We start from the raw sequence: 22,151 nt of genomic DNA, 5'->3' as shown, positions 1-22,151 counted from the left end.
ATTTCCATGCAATTTCCCTTTTCTCTCCCTTTTCCTCCCATCTCATGTCTCTGTTTAATGTTAATCTTTTCTTCCTGCTCTTCCTCCCTGCTCTGTTCATAGTTGCTCTCATTATTATCAAAGGAGACATTTGGTATTTGTTTTTTAGGGATTGACTAGCTTCACTAAGCATAATCTGCTCAAGTGCCATCCATTTCCCTGCAAATTCTATGATTTTGTCATTTTTTTATTGCTGCATAGTACTCCATTATGTATAGATTCCACATTTTTTTTATCCATTCATCTATTGAAGGGCATCTGGGTTGGTTCCACAGTCTAGCTATTGTGAATTGTGCTGCTGTGAACATCGATGTGGCAGTATCCCTGTAGCATGCTCTTTTAAGGTCTTCAGGGAATAGTCTGAGAAGGGCAATAGCAGGGTCAAATGGTGTTTCCATTCCCAGCTTTCCCAGGAATCTCCAAACTGCTTTCCAAATTGGATGCACCAATTTGCAGTCCCACCAGCAATGTACAAGAGTACCCTTTTCCCCGCATCCTCGCCAGCACTTGTTGTTATTTGACTTCATAGTGGCTGCCAATCTTACTGGAGTGAGATGGTATCTTAGGGTGGTTTTGATTTGCATTTCTCTGACTGCTAGAGATGGTGAGCATTTTTTCATGTACTTGTTGAATGATTGTGTATCCTCCTCTGAGAAGTGTCTGTTCAGGTCCTTGGCCCATTTGTTGATTGGGTTATTTGTTATCTTATTGTCTAATTTTTTGAGTTCTTTGTATACTCTGGATATTAGGGCTCTATCTGAAGTGTGAGGAGTAAAAATTTGTTCCCAGGATGTAGGCTCCCTATTTACCTCTCTTATTGTTTCTCTTGCTGAGAAAAGACTTTTTAGTTTAAGTAAGTCCCATTTGTTGATTCTTGTTATTAACTCTTGTGCTATGGGTGTCCTATTAAGGAATTTGGAGCCCGACCCCACAATATGTAGATCAGAGCCAACTTTTTCTTCTATCAGACACAGAGTCTCTGATTTGATATCAAGCTCCTTGATCCATTTTGAGTTAACTTTTGTGCATGGTGAGAGAAAGGGATTCAGTTTCATTTTGTTGCATATGGATTTCCAGTTTTCCCAACACCATTTGTTGAAGATGTTATCCTTCCTCCATTGCATGCTTTTAGCTCCTTTATCAAATATAAGATAGTTGTAAATTTATGGATTAGTCTCTGTGTCCTCTATTCTATACCATTGGTTCACCCACCTGTTTTGGTACCAGTACCATGCTGTTTTTGTCACTATTGCTCTGTAATATAGTTTGAAATCTGGTATCGCAATACTGCCTGATTCATACTTCCTGCTTAGAATTGCTTTTGCTATTCTGGGTCTTTTATTTTTCCATATGAATTTCATGATTGCTTTATCTATTTCTACAAGAAATGCCGTTGGGATTTTGATTGGCATTGCATTAAACCTATAGAGAACTTTTGGTAATATGGCCATTTTGATAATGTTAGTTCTGCCTATCCATGAACAGGGTATATTTTTCCATCTTCTAAGATCTGCTTCTACTTCTCTCTTTAGGGTTCATTTTCCAGTTTTTATTTTTATTTTTTTAATTATCAATGGACTTTTATTTTATTTATTTATATATGATGCTGAGAATCAAACCCACTGCTTCATCCATTCTAGGCAAGTGCTATACCACTGAGCTACAACCCTAGCCCCTTCTTGTTCTTAATTTTAATAAAAGACATCACGCTGGTGTTAATTTTGATACATAACAATTCTGGATTGTTATCTGAGCTTGCAATATCTGGGATTGTTCCATGGTTCACTGTTACAGTGTTATGAACATTTTTGTGCATGTAGATTTTTAATTACACCTTAGGATAAATTCTTAAGACTGGAATGCTAGAGTTAAAAGAATCATTTTCAAGGTTCCTTTAATGTTGCAATTGACCAGATCATACTGCAGAAAATTATAACAATTTAAAACACCACTAAAAATCTAGACATATAAATGTTGATATGATTCCCTATAACCTTGTCAACTCTTTTATAATTTAATACACATAAAGGGAAGAAATGAAAAGTCAGCCTGCTAAATGTTTTTCAAGAACTATTCATATAGCTAGGCATGGTAGCTCAGGTTTGTAATCTTAGCTACTGAGGAAACTGAAGAAGGAGGATCACAAGTTTGAGGCCAGCCTAGCAACTTAATGAGACACTGACTCAAAATAAATAAAAAATTTAAAAATGGACTGGGAATGTTGCTCAGTGGTTGAGCACCCCTGGGTTTAATCCCCAATATACTGGAAAGGAAAAAAAAATATTGTAGCTGGTTTTCCTCTGGTATAAAATTTACTTATAATGAATTATATCAGTCTTTATATTTGCTGAATTCTGGCAATCCATACATCTGTGTAACAGAAATCCCTCACAACTATGTATTTTTACAAAATGAAATGTCATTTTGAAAAATCAGAGTGCAATATAAGTAGTATGGGTAAGTAGTGTTTGTGAACTTTTGTTTCAGATATATACATATCTGTACAGTGGATCACAACATAAAATATCTTTGTCATAGTCATAATAAAAAAGTTTCACATAGGCATGGTGGCATACTCCTGTAATCCCAGCAGCTCCAGAGGCTGAGGCAGGAGGATCACAAGTTCAAAGCCAACCTTAGAAATTTAGCAAGACCCTAAGCAACTCAGCAAATCCTGTCTCTAAATTATATATATATATATATATATATATATATATATATATATATATATAAAAGGGCTGGGGATATGGCTCAGTGGTTAAGTGCCCCTAGGTTAAATCCACAGTACCCCTCAAAAAAGTCTGAATCACAGTTCTTATAGAAGACTTCAACATGTAATCAAATAATAATAATCACATACATTATAGACAGGATAATTAGCTCTTTGTAGATGGAAAGGAGACTGGAATAGGCAGGAAAGGATTCACCAAGGAAAGTGATATGTTATTTATAATGTTGGCCCTTTATCATTTGCTGCCTGCCACCTGTTGAGCTCTATTCTGAGAATGTTACATATCCTAACTCATTTAACCCTCACAGCAACCTAGTGGGTAAGTACTATTATTATTCACATTGTACAGGAGACTGAGCTCAAAATAATTAAGTATCTTGGGGCCAAGGTTGTAGCCCAGTGGTAGTGTACTTGCCTAGCATCTGAGAGGCACTGGATTCAATTCTCAGCACCACATAAAAATAAAGGGGAACTGGGGCTGGGGCTTAGTTGTAGAGTGCTTTCCTAGCATGTGTGAGGCTGGATTCAATCCTTAGCTCCACATAAATAATAAATAAATAAGTTTAAGATATTATGTCCATCTACAACTAAAATAAAAATGTTTAAACAAAAAATAAATAAATAAAAGGTATTGTCCATCTACAACTACATATATATATATATATATATATATATATATGATATATTTAATCACTTTTATTTCTAGAAGCTACATGTTCTACTCTTTTTTGGAAGGAAGGTACCAGGGATTAAACTCAGGGTCACTAGGCCACTGAGCCACATCCCCAGCCCTATTTTGTATTTTATTTAGAGACGGGGTCTCATTGAGTTGCTCTGCACCTCACTTTTGCTGAGGCTGGCTTTGAATTCACTATCTTCAGCCTCCTGAGCTGGGATTATAGGTGTGCACCACTGTACCTAACATGTTCTACTCTTTCATGCAGTGATTTATTTGATATTTTCCAGATTTATTGTGCAGAAGCATTAGAAAAGAGAATAGCAACATTATTAAATGTAAATGATAGTTTCATGCCAGTAATACACTGAGTGAGGCAAAAAGGCAATGTGATAAATTAAAGACAGCATTATGAGTCAGGAGATCAGAATTCAGGATTTCATTCTACATCTGCAAAATGAAGAGAGTACACATCAGGAATGACAAATATAAGGTGCATATGTTGTCACTCCCTATTTCCTAACCCACACCAACAGTAATCATTCATAGGATCCTTTGTTTTGAACTTCCATGCAGCTCCAGAATCCTCCCAGGGCAGCTCATTGTAGTTAGTCAGCACCCAAGTCAAGACCTATTTGCCATCTTTAGACGACAGTCTGTAAAGACTTCCAGTTCTAACTCCCAGAAAGACACCATCACAAATATGAAAACTGCCCAGTTTAATATGTACTTCTGTCTTTTCTCTGAGTATTAAGTTTATGCCATGTAGGATCCTGGGAAATGGACATGTTCTGCTATGAATCTACCAGTCTCACTCATCTTGACTTTCAAAGCATGTTCATGCCAAACCAAGGAAAATTCTTGTTTGATTTACCTTCCTTTCATCTAGATTCTCTGCTAGGGCATCCTAGCATCCTTTATATTGTACTTTCCCTAATGCCTTTTTCTTTATTTATTCTTCCTTGTTTTTCATATATATTCACACAAGCTTTTGAGTCTACAATCTACTTACTTTCTGGTGATTAGACTGTCTTCCCTGGCCTTGTATATTACTGAATGCAACGAATTTATAAACAGGAAATTCATACCTGCTCCCTGACCACTCACCATATTTGAGCATATTCCTTCTCATTGTCTTCAGTTCCATAATTATTTGATCTCCCTCCTTCCTGATGATTACTAACCGGAATAAGTGCTTATAGCATTCATCTCCAGTTCACAAACATGTATTTCTTTCTTAAATCTCCACATTGTTTTGGCATTATATATTTTAGAAAAGGAATACAATTGTTCTTCTCCATTTTATTACTACCAGGTAATCCTATAATTGTAAATTGTGTAATTGTCTATGAGCGCGCAGAAAAACAAAGATGTATTGAAGTCTTTAGGTGCCTTTAGATGTTCTATTGAAAGTTTTCGTCCTAATGAGTATGAACTAACATGTCCTTGTTTGTTGTCCTTGCTCTTAAGGTCAGTGAGAAGGAATGCTGGTCTTGTAAGGTGGAAACCAATTTGATCCCTTGGTGTAACATCTCATTGGGATCATTTTACAACTCATTTTACCATTTAATTCTGCCAGGTCATTGAAAGCCAAGGTTTGGTGATGAGTATCTTTCAGAGTTTTTTTTTTAATCTGGCACTTGAAATCTAAATATATGATTATAATTTTTAACTATCATAGAGTTAGTTTTAAAACAACTTTGCTAAATGGGAATAAAAGAAAGAAAAGAGATTGGGGATATAGCTCAGTTGGTAGAGTGCTTGCCTCGCATGTACAAGGATGCCCCAGAGTTCAATCCTCAACACTACACACCAAAAAAAAAAAAAAAAGTCTAAGAAAAGAAAAAAAGAAAGAAGGAATGAATGATAATCTTAGCTTCCTAGTCACCTACTATAATGTACTAGCAATAATTTGTAAGGAGAATAAAAGTAACACTTAATACCAAATGATCAAATACCATGAAGACTGTCGCAATCCCGCCCACAGTGTAGTGAGCTTATCTTCCTGGAAAAGGGAGTGAATGACCACAGGCCTCCCCCACAGCCCAGCTGTCATATCCCTGGCTGAGCTGGTCTAGATAACATCCTGTTCTGCACAGTGAATGAAGGCTTGCAACCCCAGGCTTTGCCATGTGGGGCCTGGCTCTTTATAGCATAGTGTTTGGAATTATGAGTAGCCACCTGTCTGATAGGGTTTAGGAAATAAAAGATGTTAGAGTGGAGGTGTAGCTCAGTGGTATAGGGTGTTTGCCTAGGATGTACAAGGTCCTGGGTTTAATACCTAGTACCTCCTCTGAAAAAAAGAGAGGAGCTGGGAGGGTAAAAAATAATAATAGAAAATTTAGGATGAATATTATCCCATAATGTTGTTTCTAGTTGCACCACGTAAATACCAGGCCATTTAGACCTTTTGGTGAATGCATGTGATCTCCTCTCACTCTTATACCTTACACATAGTCATCTAACTTGGTTCAGAAAGGCCTGGCAACTTGGAGTCACATGGCATGGCAGGTATGTGGCAAAGCTATGATCTGAGAGCCAGGTCTGTCATTTTTTTTTTTTTTTTTTTTTTGATGGTGCTGGGGATTGAACCCAGGGCCTTGTGCATGCAAGGCGAGCACTCTACCAATTGAACTATATCCCTAGCCCCAGGTTGTCTTATTGTAGTATAAACTTTTAGGTGACACATTCTTCTTATTTCAAGCAATCAAAAACCCTAAATAAAAACACTGGTGTTGGACTTGACTTAGCTATTTTGTCCAGTGTACAACTAACAGTTAGTTGTACACTGGACAAAATAGCTAAGTCCCAGGCTCTGTACTTATCTAGGATTCTGATTAGTTCCATAACCATTCATTTGCCAAAAGTACAATTCTTCCATGCAATCTGCTTATTTCAGTAGAGCTTAGTTTACTGTGGATTATTAACTTCACTTTCAAACATATATGGATGTCTCGTCAAAACAAATATTTAATGTTTTATACTTAAAGAAGGTAAAGTAGATCAAGCCCTGTTAAGTCATCCTCTACCTGATGTTCTAACAGTTGAGTCTTTTTCAGACTGACTCTTCGGAGTCATCTTCCAACCAGCATTGTTAAGATAGCTGTAAATGTTCATTGGGGTGACCAAGCCCTATAGTGATCTTTCCCTCCCTTTTAACATATATGAGCAGCTTAATTTTCTGAGACCTTTCTTGTTGTCCTCTGAACTGAAACCAGTGAACTTTCCAGAGCTTTTTTCTCAACCTAAAGCCTCTCCTTCTAGATCATCCTTCAAGAAGTTGCTCAAATTCCCCTCTCTGGGAAGTCCTTCTTGACTCTCTTGCAACATTCCTTGCTCCTTCCTTCTGTGCTCCTAAGCAAACGCATGGCCCCAGTTATAATTCATCACTTTGTATTACTGATATTTATTTATCTGTTTAGCACCTTTATTTAGTGTAAAAGTTGGAAGATCAAAAACATCACCTCTTCATCTCCCTATTCTTCTGATACTTAACACAAAGTTGGTGTCCAGAAAAACAGATTAATAAATTGAGTGAATATGAGTAGCGGTATTTGGATGCTGAAAAGTGATTCAGAAGATAACTAATGAAAATTTGTTTGGTTATTATTAATTAAAACCTTATTCTGTTTGTAGGAGTGAAGACCAATATTATCAAATGATATTTTATTTACTTCTGGTTCATCTATAGAACAGACTTAATATGATTGAGAAATTTAATCTTATCTTTCTGTTATTTTTCTATTCTCCAGGTTCCAATGACAGCCATTCCTTGCTATAACTTTTAAACTGTATTTGGAAAAACACTGGCCAGGAAAAAAAATGATAAAATTTTTCCTTATGGTGAATAAACAAGGCCAGACCCGACTTTCTAAGTACTATGAGCATGTGGAGATTAATAAGCGAACACTTCTGGAAACAGAAGTCATAAAGAGTTGTCTCTCTCGATCCAATGAACAGGTAAGTTTCTGAAGCACTCTTTTATCTCTGCAGTCAACTCAGCCTTGACAGATCTGTTATTACTTAGTCTCAAGGGCCATCATTTTCTCTGGACTGTATTCCTTCAACAGCTATTAGGGAAAATAAGGAATGAAATACAATGAAAATGAAAGGAAGCATAGCTTTCTTTATATCTCCTTAAGAGAATAAATACAAGAAAAACCAGGAAAAGTCTTGGGTTGTTATTTAGTATATTTGTCTCAGTTCACCATGAAAGTGGCAGCTAAATTTACTCCTGCTAGTACATATAATCTTTCTTTTGTTCATATGAATTTAATCCTTGGAACTGTTAGGAGTGCCTATAGCAGGTGGCTTTCTGAAGCCAAAAAATGAAGGTCAGGTGGCTGTCGTGGAGGTGACTATTCAACCTATTTTGTACTGGAGAATAATAACATGATTCCTGTGGAGAGGATAATTTTTATCTGCTTATCATTCTTATGAATATATCACCAATGATTTAAAGGCAAAATGAACTTGCTCTTAACTATTTTATTATGTAGATGGGGGAATAGAAGTTAAAAATTCATGTGAAATAGCAAATCTATCCTGCCAAAATTTGGTGGTTAAATAAAAGTATTAGAATAACAAATAGGAATTAGAGGTAGGGATTCTGGGGCTTGAACCCAGAGCTTTGTGCATGCTAAGCACACACTCTTCTACTGAGCTACATCCTAGCCCATGAAAAGGAATTTTTAAAACTGAGTCTTCGGCTGGGGATGTGGCTCAAGCAGTAGCGCGCTCGCCTGGCATGCGTGCGGCCCAGGTTCAATCCTCAGCACCACATACAAACAAAGATGTTGTGTCCATCGAAAACTAAAAAATAAATATTAAAAAATTAAAAAAAAAATTGAGTCTGTTTTCACAGAGAACTTCAGAGAATTATTAAATCCAGGTCCTAAATGTCAAATCTATAGGAAAACACTCAACAACTGAGGCAAAATCAGAAAGCTTATCATTATTAATGATAATTAATCATTCCTTAATTTTCTTCATTCTCCATTTCATTGCATATATAGAAAGACTGCCTGTAGAAACCACTACTAAGCCATAAAATGTTAAGCTAATCAGTGCTCAGACATTACATGTTGCAAATGTGTTTCCCTTGGCTTCTAAATTGATTTTCCAATTGAAACATCTCAGAGTTCCTCTTTGAATTACTACTTTGGCCTTCTGTGGCACACTGGTTTATGGTGTCAGATGGAAACAACTGTTACAGGGCTGTTAATAGCCACATGCTTTAAGTAAACACATTTAGAAGCATTCCTGTTTCAATATTTCTGCAGAATGCAGGCACTCCACAATTTCAAACATCATTCATACTCATAGTTAACCCTTTGAAATACAGGCTTTGGACTAAATATATATATATACTCTTAGGTATTTTTGAAATATACTGTTATTTTAGATTTTAAAAAGAACCCACTGTGCTGGACACAGTGGTACATTCCAGCAATTTGGGAGGCTGAGATAGGAGAATTGTGAATTCAAGGCCAGGTTCAGCAACTTAGTGAGACCCTGTCTCAAAATAAAAAATAAGAAGGGCTTCGGATGTGACTCACTATTAAAGCACCCCATGGTTAGAGCCCCAGTATCCAAAAAACAAACCAAAAATAAAAACCCAGTAGCTACTAGGCTTTTGGCATAATGAGGTTACAAAATATCCTAATATCAACATAGTCATTATTTTACCCACAAAAGTTCTTGATACCTTTTTTTAATATTAGAAACTCCTAAGAGACTGTGGAAAAAAAAATGTTTTTCCGTTTTTTTCAAATAAATTGCATTTTCTTGAAAGAGCCAACCAAATGGAAATAACAGTGACCTTACTGAGCCAAAAGTTGCAGAATGGTCCTATACTTTTTACCTGTATCCTAATTTTAAATAAAAGCTTCAATTTTCTCCATTTTATAGATTGCCAAAAGGCATTTTCCATGGAAGAATTTTTATACTCAAAACTTAAAGCTTGGGGCTGGGGCTGGGGCTCAGTGGTAGAGCACTTGCCTGGCACCTGTGAGGTGCTGGGTTGATTCTCAGCACCACATAAAAATAAATAAAGTATACAATTTTAAAAAAACAAAACAAAACCTTAAGGCTTTATTCCTCCGTGCATCTGGGAACCCAAGAGCAACAGATCACAGTACAAAAAGCCATACAGTTGGTGCTCAGTCACCTTTTAGCAGGTACCCTCTGACATTCAAAGGAAGAGTATTACTGTGTCTTTAGCCTGCAGGCTAATTCCCATCCACCCAATGCCTTTGTCCACTGGCTTTAGGAAAATAGATGAAGGAGAAGGGAGTTGTTTTGTCCACAAGTCAGTGGTATAAGCTTGTTATGAATTCATACAAAACAGTGTTTACCTTGGGAAATTTTGTATAACATCTTTCACATGAAGGCCATCTTTAAATAATTTATAAAAGAATCTACATGAATTATTTTTATACATCTAGGAAAAAGAAACACACACACACACACACACACACACACACACACTCACTTCTTGTATGTGGCTCCTCAGTGATTATTAACAAATACAAATCAAGCTTATCTAATTGCTTCCCAAGAATCCATAAGGAAATGGAAAAAAAATCTTTTCACATTGAAGGCAATTTAAAATGCTGGTTATTCATTAGCTTTGGCTGCTGATTTCCACATAGCCAAGTAAAGGAATGAGGAGTACATGTGAGAACCCAAGTGATACTCACTTTTTTCCCAGACTGTTTTTCCAACTCCCCCTCGAGATGCTTCCAAGTAGTCCCCTGAATGTTATGAGAATGTTATGTATTTCTTGGAGTGTATTGGCAGATACTCCAACCTGAACCTAGAAATTATGCATGCCATTTTGGAGAAGTCTCTATCGACCAAAGGTACTAATATCTAATTGTGTTTCATCTAGTGCTCTTTTATTGAATATAAGGATTTTAAGCTGATATATCGGCAATATGCAGCTCTCTTCATTGTGGTTGGAGTTAATGACACTGAGGTAAGATACTGAGAGTATTTGGAAAATACAAGATACTTAGAGATAACAGTCTGATCTTTATTCCTCCCTATGTTGACATTTTCTTCCTACTGGCCTAAGAATTGTTATGACTCTTTTCCAGAATGTATTTGGTGTAGTGCTGGTATTGAACCTAGGGCTTCAAGCATGCTAGGCAAGTGTTCTATCAAGCTGCATACTATCCCCCAAACCCGTCCCTACTTTTTTTTTTTTTTTTTTTTTTTTTGGAGACAGGGTCTAACTAAGTTGCGATCCTTGAACTTGAATGTACAATTCTCCAGCCTCCCAGTAGTTGGGATTATAGGCATGTACCACAGCACTTCTCTAGGATCTTGGTTTCTATCAAGGTGGGAAAGTTCTATGGAAGAGATATATGTAGGATGTTTGTTTGGATTACATGAGCAGCTTATAAAATGGAGAAACTTAAAACCCCAGAATGCCCTTCTGGGTTTTGTTTTTTGTTTGTTTGTTTGTTTGTTTGCAGCACTGGGAATTGAACCCACGGCCTCACATATGCTAGGCAAATACTCTATCACTGAGTCACATCCCAGATGCCTTCCAGTTTTTCTGTTCTGCTTTTTTACTTTTTTTTTTTTTTTGAGGCAATTTCTCACTGTGTTTCCCTGGCTGGTGTCAAATTTGAGGGCTCAAATAGTTGGGATTATAGGTATATGCCACCACATCTAGCTAGTGTCTTCCTTTATCATAACCAAGTCCAGTGCCTTGCTCTTGTTCTGTCAGATAGTGGGGTAGCTCAGACAAACAGAGGCCAATCAGTTATGACACTGAACATGGGCTTACATATCAAAAATCAGAGCAAACTGATTATATGATTGTCCTATGTTTATATCTCCTAAAGTTAGTTCCTCTTCAGGAGTGTTCATCCCAGTTCCAGGTATTTCAAATATAAAATGTTCTGAAATCTCAGTTGATTGCTTTTATCCTTAAGGCACTTTGAGTGGTTTCCCCATCTTCACAGACAGAAAAATGATGGTGCAAAGAATCTGGAAAATGCTTGAGCCAGTAGGTGATGAAGTCAGGAAGTAGAGCACAAAGCCTTGACACTGGAATCTGAAGTTTCTGTTGAGTCAGATTCAACATTGACCACAAAGAAATCTTAGAGGTTAAGGTCTTCTCCATTTCTTTCATTAATAAGCATCTTTTAAATAAGGGAGAAGTAGAACTGTTCTGAATATTGGTCAATGGAAAGTTACTTTGCTCACATTTGTTCCCTTGGTCACATGCTCTAAAACCTGGGAACTGACTGGCCATTTCTGTGTCTGATTTGCTTGAGGGCCATGCTAAAATTCATTGCATCTTCCTCTTTTATTTCAGAATGAGATGGCGATTTATGAATTCATCCACAATTTTGTGGAAGTTTTAGACGAGTACTTCAGCCGAGTGGTAAGTCTAATGACTAAAAAGTGTTTTTGTTTTTTGAACCCAGTTTTCTAAAAATTTTTAGGTCATGTTGGGTATAGCTTAAGATTATTTGTTAATATAGAGCTTTAATGTGTAAAAGTTAAAACTCAAATGATGTTACATTTTCTTTATCTTTCCTTCTGGCTCATCCAACATATTTGCAAACTTATATATAGTTTTATATATGTTTTAGGTATTTTTCAAGGTTCAGCTCTTAAAAAGCTATGTACCTCTTAGTTTTTAATTCTTTTTACTTAGTTACAAAATTTTATTGTCGTAACTTACTCTCTTTTTTCCTCTGCTTTCCATCCAAAGACAACAGTACCTTTTCACATTAAGAATCATTTTCATTCAAACCTTTGCTTTAAGGGTGAAAACTCAGCTCCCCTTTAGGAATATATGAGTTCCATTCTAGCCATCCTTATTTTCTTTTTTAAAATATTTTTTTAGTTATTGATGGGCCTTTATTTAATTATTTTTTTATATTTGGTGCTGAGATTCAAACCCAGTACTTCACACATGCTAGGCAAGTCCTCTACTACTGAGCTATAACTCCAATCCCCCTTATTTTGTTTTAATAGATATATTGAAATATAATTTGCATACTATTCAATTTGTCCATTTAAAATGTATAATTGGGTTTTTGTATTTACATAGTCCTGAAGATCATTACCACAATTTAAAGAAATTTCATCATCCAACAAACATCATGCACATTAGCATTTTCCCCTAAATATTCCCCTCCACCTATTCCAGGCCTTGAGTAACCACTAATCTATTTTGTGTCTTTATGCATTGCCTGTTCTAGACATTTTAGATAAATAGAATTTTACAAAATATGGTCTTTGTGCCTAGTGTTTTTTTTTAACTAGCATATTGTTTTAAGATCCATATATTATGGCATATATCAGCACTTTTACTTTTCATTATGCAATATCTTCCATTTTATGGATATACCATATTTTCTTTATCTATTTGTCAGTTAATGGACCAACACCATTTGTTGAAAAGACTATTTCCCTCCAGTGAATTGTCTTGGTACCTTTATTGTGTGTCATTTGATTATAAATATGAGGGCTGATTTTTGGACTCTCATTTCTATTCCATTCCATTGATCTATATATTTATTCTTATGCTAGTCCTTTACAATATTGATTACTGTAGCTTGCAGTTAGCTTGAAAACCAGTCTTAAAAAAGAATCAATTGGGTTTTGAGTTTGATCCCCAAAACCACAAACAAACAAAAACACATGAATATAGTTTACTTGCTATGATAGGCCTTCCTGAGCCTTGAGTAGACATTCTTTGGTAGTAGCAATGGTAAAGGCTAATTATTTTTCAAGGTTGTTTGTTTAACTTTGCTTTTATGTAAAAGGATTAGGAAGGAATTCTTTCCAAACTTCTTCCTGAGGCAATAGTGGAGTCGAATCCATAATTAATAATATTGAGTACACCGAAACCTGCAAAAGGTAAAACTCATTCAGAAGTTATATCTTCAGTCAAACTCCTAAGGCCAGCATAGAATATCTTCAGTCAAACTCCTAAGGCCAGCATTGAATTCTGGCAAGCATCTTCACGGGCCAATCAACTAGCCAGTCTTTGTTGCCTTGGTGTGGTAGCTCAAAGTCTGGTTCCTGGAGCCGCAGCAAGTACTGGAAACATAATTAGAAATACAAATCCTGAGCCTACTTCAGACCACTGAATCAGAAACTCTGGGTGGAGGCCCCCTCATTCTGATGCATGTTCAAGTTTTTGAACCATTACCTTAGTTCCTGAAGTTTGCTGTCAGCGATTTCCTAATTCAGGGAGTGAAGCTGAGAAGATAGTGGCCTGCAGTGAGACAGGACAGCTGTCCAGGAAGGGATTGGTGCCCTCCAAAGCTGAAGAGGTCAAGAGGTCAGGCCAGGGCTGGGGATGTGGCTCAAGCGGTAGCGCACTTGCCTGGCATGCGTGCGGCCCGGGTTCGATCCTCAGCACCACATACCAACAAAGATGTTGTGTCCGCTGAGAACTAAAAAATGAATATTAAAAAATTCTCTCTCTCTCTCTCTCTCTCTCTCTCTCTCTCTCTCTCTCTCTCTTTCTCTCTCTCTCTCTCACTCTCTCTTTAAAAAAAAAAAAAAAAAAAGAGGTCAGGCCATTCCCAAGACAGGCCCTTAGGGAAAGCCTTGGGACTGGCTTTTTTTTTTTTTTTTTAAAGAGAGAGTGAGAGGGGAGAGAGAGAGAGAGAGAGAGAGAGAGAGAGAGAGAGAGAGAGAGAGAGAGAGAGAGAATTTTTTTTTAAATTTATTTTTTAGCTTTAGTTGGACACAATCTTTATTTTTATGTGGTGCTGAGAATCGAACCCAGTGCCTCATGCATGCTAGGCGAGCATGCTACCACTTGAGCCACATCCCCAGTCCCGAGAGAATTTTTTAATATTTATTTTTTAGTTCTCGGCGGACACAACATCTTTGTTGGTATGTGGTTGGTGCTGAGGATCGAACCCGGGCCACACGCATGCCAGGCTAGTGTGCTACCGCTTGTGCCACATCCCCAGCCCGGGACTGGCTTTAAAAATATCTCTCTGTTGATTGCTTGGAGACAGTACCACAGACCAGCACTGTCCATAAAACTTTCTGCAATGTCAGAAATGTTCTGTATCCATGCAACTAGTCGTGTGTGGCTTTTAACACTTGAAATGTGGTTAGTGTAACTGAGGAATTGAAATTTAAGTGCTAGTTAACTGTAACTAATTTAAATTTAAATCATGGGCTGGGGATGTGGCTCAAGTGGTAGCGTGCTTGCCTGGCGTGCGTGAGGCCCAGGTTCGATCCTCAGCACCACATACAAAACAAAGATGTTGTGTCCGCCGATAACCAAGAAATAAATATTAAAATAAATAAATAAATAAATAAATTTAAATCACCACATTAGCACAGTGGTTACCATATTGATCAATATAGCTCTAGCTCCTACTTATCTCCTGGTGATCACTCTCATGTTAAGCTAGACTGGTTGCTAGTCAGGGTCTGTGATTCTAGGCTGGCAATGATTAGCTATTTTAAGTTAACACACACCAAGAAGATTATAATTTCTGAAAACAACAATGTCTTTAACTTGGGAAAATAAAAAGTGAGTACAAGCACTATCATTGTTTTTTAAAAAAATTATTATTATTATATTCAGTAACTAAAAATAAATAGCACATTGTTGAATTGTAGCTATAATTTTAGGGAGAGAGAGTCAGTGACCACATAAACCACAGAAGTAAAGATTAAAATTTACTTTAAGCTAGGCAATTATGCAGGACTTGGACTGCACTAGGGATGACCTAGTTTAGGATGAAACCATACCAAAAAGAAGAGGAAGAGAGGAGAGTACTATAGGAAAGAAAACAGGATCTTTCCCACTCATCGAGAGTGCTTTGTCATCTAAGATTTATTTTTAGGTTTGTGCATTTTAAACATGCTTTCTGAGGCTATTTTTCATCTTAGAAGAGTTTCCAGATTTTAAATTTAGAGGTCTGTCTCATGCTGTCTCGGCTGAAAGCAGCATCTCGGCATCACATTTTAAGAACCAAAAGCCAAACCGATTAACTTCAAAGAAGGCACTTCCACAGAAGTGAGGGCTATTGCTGTTGAGGAAAATGTAGCAGGGGTTTCAATGCCACATTTGACAGACCTGAAGTCCTTTCACCCTCTGAGACTTTTTCATTATATAAATATCTATTTTGATTGAAAAAAATTTAAATACATATAAGTAGAATGAAAGAGGAGGGTAGCTACATGCCATTATACATTTGTCCAGAAACAGATTGTTCAACACCAGAGTGAACCCTAATTTGAACTGTGGACTCTGCACAGCACAGCAGTGATGTGTCCATGTTGGCTCATCAGTTGTAACAAAGACACTTCTCTGGTGACAGGGTGACACAACATTCATGCATGTGTGAAGGCAGGGTATATATACATTGGATATCTCTGTACCTTCCTCTCAATTTTACTGTGAACCTAAAACTACTCTAAAAAAATTAAGCATTTTTTTAAAGTGGGGGAAGGAGTATCAGTAAGCCATCACTTAGTAATAAATGCTGCTAAGTACATTTCCTCTTGGACTTTATGTATCTGTCTATATCTCTAGAACATGCATCTCTACATACATATGTGCAAGTCATATAGTCATCCCTCAATATCTGTGGGGCATTTGTTCCAGGACAAATCCTACCCTGATGGATCCTCAAATCCCCAGATGTTCAAGTTCCTTATATTAAATGGCTTGGTGTTTGCATGTAATCTGTGCCTATCCTCTCACATACTTTTAATCATCTCTAGATTACTTATAATACCCAGTACAAATTGATGCTATGTAAATAGTTTTAATCATTTTATTAATGACAGGAGGATAAAAGTTTGCACTTGTTTAGTACAGACACAATTTTTTCACCTTAATAGACACTTACCAGCCTCACTGTGAATATCATATCACATACCATTGTCTGATTGTTTCCTTAGGTAAGATGTGTATAAGTAAAATCAATGGATTCAAAGGGTATAGCACATTGCTGAGGCTTCTGATACACATATCAAATTACCTACCATCTGTAAAGGTTGAGTTAGTTGACTATTCCCTTGATTTTTTTTTCCCCCCCCTTGGTGGTACTGGGGATTGAACCTAAGGGTGTTCTACTACTGACCTACACCCCCAGGCATTTTTATTTTATTTTGAGACTGGGTTTTCCTAAGTTGCCAAGGCTGGCCTTGAACTCGTGATCCTCCTACCTCAACCTCCCAAATTGCTGGGATTACAGGTGTGTGCCACTGTGTTCAGTTTATGTCCTGTATTTTCTGAAGATGAATTATTCTGCTCTCAAAAATTCTTCTAGTCTGCAGTTTTTTTTTTGTTTGTTTGTTTTTTTTTTGTTGTTGTTGTTTTGTTTTGTTTGTTTTTAGCTGCAGTACCCAAGTCAGGGTTCATGCTCTTGCTTAGGCTTCTGTATACACAGAAGCAGCCTCTCCTGCTGCTGTTAGGCTTGGAGGCAGAGCAGTTGCTGTTTGTGCTCAGAGTGTCCAGTCCCTGTGTGTCCTTCTTACCTGTGCATTCTTTTTCTCTTTTCCAGAGTGAACTAGATGTATCCTTTTTCAATACTGTTTTCCACAGTATTTGGCAAAGCAGAAGTGCCATGGGGCAGGAAAACGGTTCAACAGATTCCAGAATGTCTGTCATCAGCAACTGACAGGACAGCCAGAGGTGCAGGTGTTTCACATAATCCTACCGCAGCCTTTTTTACAATTTTTTTTAAGACTCTTTTTTTCCCCCAGACAGGGCTATGTTATGGCATTTGTTAATAATAACTATTATATAGTAACTTCTTTTAAGCACATGGAATAGGCTTGTTCAAAATGAATATAATAGCCAGAAGGGGCTTCATCTTCAGAGAGAGAGAATGGGTTTTCAGGAATGTAGGTATAAATCTCTAGAAATCCCCTCATGATCAGAAGAAGGCCTTCAGGGTTGATAAACTAGAGGGTTAAAGAAATTGCCTGGCTTGTATTCCTTTTATAGCAGATAAAGTTCTCCTTTTCTTTCTTTTAAAACAAAAATGTTCAAGGATCCCCAAGAACAAATATTGCTTAGAATACTATAGGCCTACAGATTTTGGCAGAAACCCACTAGGCTTTGTGTGAGTGCTCTAGAGGAATATTGACTTTTTTAAAAAATATTTTTTTAGTTGGTTGATGGGCCTTTATTTTATTCATATGTGATGCTGAGAATTGAACCCAGTGCCTGACACATGCAAGAAAAGCACTCTACCACTGAGCCATAACCCCTACCCAGGAATATTGACTTTTAATTTAATTTTTCTTCAAAAAATCTGAAAAGGGATAAATAAGTCCTTTGAAAATCCATCAAGCTTGAATCTAAAATAGTAACACTAATTGTGATAAATATCTACTAAAATATATTTAGTACATAACAAATATATTTTAATTATAACTAATGTTTATGTGTATACATACATTCATATGTTTGTCTCTATATATAAATTAGACACCTATGCCAAGAACCAGTATGTTTATATCAACTTGATATTCTGGGGAATGACCATTTACCTGTTATGATGATAGGAAATACTCTGTTGATAAAATACATTTACAGGCAGAATTTGGAAGCTTCTTTAACTGGGAAAAACTGAGTGCCCTCTGATGGTAAGTGACCTAAATCTACCATCCCTTTGACCTAGGAGACCCAAGACCAGGAAATATGTCCATATTCAGCATGTAAACTCTCTTTTTTTAAAAAAAAACAAACATTTTTTTAGATGTTGATGGACCTTTATTTTATTCATTTATTTATATGCTATGCTGAGCATCGAACCCAGTGCCTCACACATGCTAGGCAAGTGCTCTACCACTGAGCCACAATCCCAGCCGAGTAACACTCTATCTTAACTAGATTGTTTAAAGCAATTCAAGATAAATATTTTCCTACTTGTACAAAGGAGTTAGGGGGAAAAAGGCTTTAGATTTAAAAATCAGAAAGATGGCTAGGGATAATAGGCACTTTGTTAGGAGTGCAGAAACTCAATATCCATAGCTATATGTATTGGACAAGGCACACAACCCCTCATCTCAAAATGAGAGAACTACACAGAAGAGCTTTAGCAGCCTCTCAGTTGGAATCTCCATGAGTCCAGGTAAATGAGCTAAATAACTTCACACCTACAGCAGGAAGTCTTATAAGTCTAGAAACCCAGAAAATTAAAGTGAATCAGATGTAACAGAGTATATAGTATAGTTGGATTAGTTGTATTGATATGTCAGACATTAACTAGATTTTTATTGGAAGTAGAGATAGGTGTACTTGTCTTTGTATCCTGCTCTTATCTGACACATATCTGTGTAATGATCTCTAGCATTCTAGTTTGAATTTAATTTCCCTACCAAGACACATAATTTGTATCTTTCCCTTTCATTTTACATGGTTTTTATTTTTGCCCTCCCTTTCTCTCTGACCAAGTTTTATATTTATTTTATATTGCATTGACACCTCTCTTCTGTGACATTTATAAAAGGTTGTCACCTTTAGTCTTATGAAAAAAAAAATCCAAAACCCATGACTTTCCTCTGCTTGCTACATAGTTCTTTTGTCCAGGAGAACTTCTGCAGACCAGTCCATAACAGAAATAGAGGGGAACCTTTTAGAGCCTCAATTATAGTTTCCTATGCCTTCCAGTTAGAGTCATACATTTTGTATCATCTTTCTTTAGCATGTAAGCAGGACATACTGGAGCAGCTAGCATTGTTCAGGTCTGCTCTGCCAGACTTTGGGATTGAAAGATGAAAACAAGTAACTATCATAATTGCAATCAGGAGCTGGTTTTCCCAATATACAGAGCACATAATCTGTTTTTGCTCAGTCTTCAGAAAGACTTCCTTGTCAGCACACCTAGGGCAACCATGATTTAAGGCTTGGTTTGGTACAGCAAGAGGAGAGGGAAGTGAAAACCTCATGAAAGTCCCAAGGCGCCACTCACTTATTCAGTTTTTTTCTCCAGAAGTTTTCTTCTTCTTTTTTTTTTTAAATTTATTGATTTATTTTCTAGTAGAATGCATTTTGACATATGGTAAATGGAGCACAACTTCTCATTCCTCTGGCCGTACATGGTTCAGAGTCACTCCAGTCATGTAGTCAATCATGCATGCATTTAGGGTAATAATGTCTGTCTCTTTTTACTGTCCTTCCCATCCTCAGAAGCTTTTCCATCCTGATGCTTTTAAAGGATGGGGAAGTTTCTCAGAGCCCGCAAGGTTGGACTTTGAGAAAAAAATAGAATACACTATTTGCATTTCTCTCTAGTATAGTCCTGTTCTAAATCTAATAAAACTAACATTACAGAGCAAGACAGATGGGATTTAAAAAAGAAATGACCCAAACACAAAAAACCAGGACAGAAAATCTGACTTGTTGAAAACCCTCCCATCCCAGTAAGTGAAACCTCTGGTGCATAGTGTCAGGTGGGGCAGATTGCCCCCTGGGGACCAGGCACAGCAATGACCTAAATCATTCACAATTGTGAACAGGCTCCTGTACTCTTCAAAGTCCCTTCCCTGCACTGGACTGAAATGCTGCCTGAGGACTTAGGAGGCCTCATTTCTATAGGAAAGTTCACCCCATCTCATAGCTTGGTAGACTATGAGATGACTTCAAGACTTCAAATTTCATGAACTAAGATTGATTTGTTTAAGAACCAACTGATGAGACTCCCCCATATGCCTGCTCTGGATTCCCAGAAGGCTTGCTTTTCTCCAGGTAATTCAAACTGAAAGGAATGGCCTGCCTTCCCCTCTGCTCCATGGTCAGAGGATGGCACCAGTGACCAGCACTGTCTGGGAGATGTACCAGTGCCTCCTCAATTTGGTAATAATCTATTGTATACATGAAGGTACAGAAAACCTCAACAGCCTTTTTGGTATTTGCTGCCTTTACAGAGGCTGAAACACTTGTTTTATTTTGGCTGTAATGGAACACATTTATATGCCTTCTGACCTGGACAACCAGTCTTTTTCTTGGGTCCCATTGTGCTCTGCTTCAGCAGCAACCCCAACCCCCCCTACTCCTGGTCCCATGGCACAAGGATGCTGACCTGAATCCTAAAGGCCTTCCCCCTCTACTTTCTGGCTTTTCAGGTGCCAGACATTCCAGAGCCTGCTAGTAGGGCCTATGGAGGCATTTCTCCCATCCCCACCCCAGGACTGGGAGCAAGAATAACAAAGCAGTACTCAGGCAGGGTAATTGGGATTTCCCATACATGCATGGGAAGAGAAGCAAACTAGCATCCCTACGCATGCTGTTGTGTCCCCTCTACTACACAAATATAAGCTAGGCCTAGAATCCACAATGTATTCTTTTTTTGGAGGGAGGGGTACTAGGGATTGAACTCAGGGGTGCTTTACCATTGAGCTATATCCCCAGCCCTTTTTATTTTTTAAGACGGGTTCTCACTAAATTACTGAGCTAGCCTTAACCTTTCAAGTTGCTGGAATTACAGGCATGTGCCACTGTACAATGCCACAATGTATTCTTTTCTGAAAACCCTTTTAGAATGTTTGTTTTTATTTTATAAATCCCAAAAAGTGATTGATTCTAGAACCCTAAAGCTCCTATGGGTAATATGAAAGCAGCCTGCTTCATCCTCTGTTTACGCCTGCTGCGGGTCAAGGTATAGGGAAGGGTCTCAGTGCTCTATGCCTCATGCCTCAGCCAGCATCTAGCAAGATGCTTCTTGAAGGGGTGTGCATGAAGGCAGCAGTGATTGGCACCACCGAGACTTGCAGGTAGGTGCTGATCAGGACTTCCTAAAGTCTTACATATCTTTAGAGGTCCAGAAACCAGAATGAAACTTCTCTCCATTGGAGATAATCTCAGCCTAATTTAATGAGAAATTGCAAAAGTACTTGTTCAAACCAGGGGCAACAGAAATAAAAGCCAAAAGAACAAAACATTCTTCAAGGAAGCCATCCCATACTGAGAGGACAGCTTCTCACTGAACTGAAATTCTCTACATATTCTCTTAGAAAGTTAAATTGATAATCAGTTAATGAAGTGACTACAAAAGGATTTCTTTTGACATATGCTACAGCATATAACTACTTCAAGAATGGGTTGGTATTACCAGAAAGGACAGTCCTCTCCTTCAAAGGTTAGAGTCAGGAGCTATTTTGGAGTTGAAAGAACACACAATTATGTTAAACCTTGCTTTTTAGAGGAAGAGGTTCTCTCATGTCCTCAGTCCAGACAGTTACTGTATGGCAGAGTTGCAACTGCCTCTAGGTTTCCAGAGTGCTTGACTCAAGGGTTGTAAATTCAGTAAAGTTGTTTTCTGGTGTTGGGGGGCGGGGGGCAGGGGGATCTCCCTGTATTGCTCAGACTGTCTTGAACTTCTGGGCTCAAGTGATCCTCCCTCCTCAGCCTCCAGAGTTCTGAGGTATCACTATGCCCAGCTAAATTTGATACTTAAAAAAAAATAAATTACTAATCATTTGTAGACTGTGGAAATTTAGTCTCTAAGGAAACATTTTAAAATGCCTGTTGCTAGTAGTCTTGGTGTTGTCAAAGCTTTGTGAGTAAGAGAAAAGTTTTAGAGAAACATGTCTTTAGTTAGAGGAGTCAAAAAGATGAATAATCTTGCCAGGTATGGTGGCACACGCCTGTAATCCCAGCAGTTTGGGACGCTGAAACAGGATGGCTGGGGATGTAGCTCAGTGCTTAAGTGCCCCCGGGTTCAATATCTGATATAAAAAAAA

At 37.6% G+C, this 22,151-nt stretch overlaps 1 protein-coding gene across 8 annotated transcripts in view; it reads left to right on the top strand.

Annotated features, from left to right (window-relative positions):
* Ap4s1 (adaptor related protein complex 4 subunit sigma 1) overlaps positions 1 to 22,151 on the top strand; it is an 81,779-nt gene that overhangs the window by 9,314 nt on the left and 50,314 nt on the right. For 3 of the 8 annotated variants that reach the window (XM_078050262.1, XM_040275224.2, XM_078050263.1), the window contains exons 2-5: positions 7,199 to 7,406; positions 10,339 to 10,425; positions 11,779 to 11,847; positions 16,964 to 17,094. In XM_078050262.1, coding sequence (XP_077906388.1) covers positions 7,269 to 7,406; positions 10,339 to 10,425; positions 11,779 to 11,847; positions 16,964 to 17,080 — 411 coding nt within the window. In that variant the 5' untranslated portion in view covers positions 7,199 to 7,268 and the 3' untranslated portion in view covers positions 17,081 to 17,094. Of the gene's footprint in view, positions 1 to 7,198; positions 7,407 to 10,338; positions 10,426 to 11,778; positions 11,848 to 16,963; positions 17,101 to 22,151 lie in introns of all 8 variants that reach the window. The other 5 variants (XM_078050265.1, XM_040275225.2, XM_078050261.1 and 2 more) reach the window with 3 other exon arrangements.

Source organism: Ictidomys tridecemlineatus, chromosome 5 (genome assembly GCF_052094955.1).
Source record: "Ictidomys tridecemlineatus isolate mIctTri1 chromosome 5, mIctTri1.hap1, whole genome shotgun sequence".
Lineage (NCBI taxonomy): Eukaryota > Metazoa > Chordata > Mammalia > Rodentia > Sciuridae > Ictidomys > Ictidomys tridecemlineatus.
Note: the sequence above shows the minus strand (reverse complement) of the source record. Positions and strands in the feature narration are given on the sequence as shown.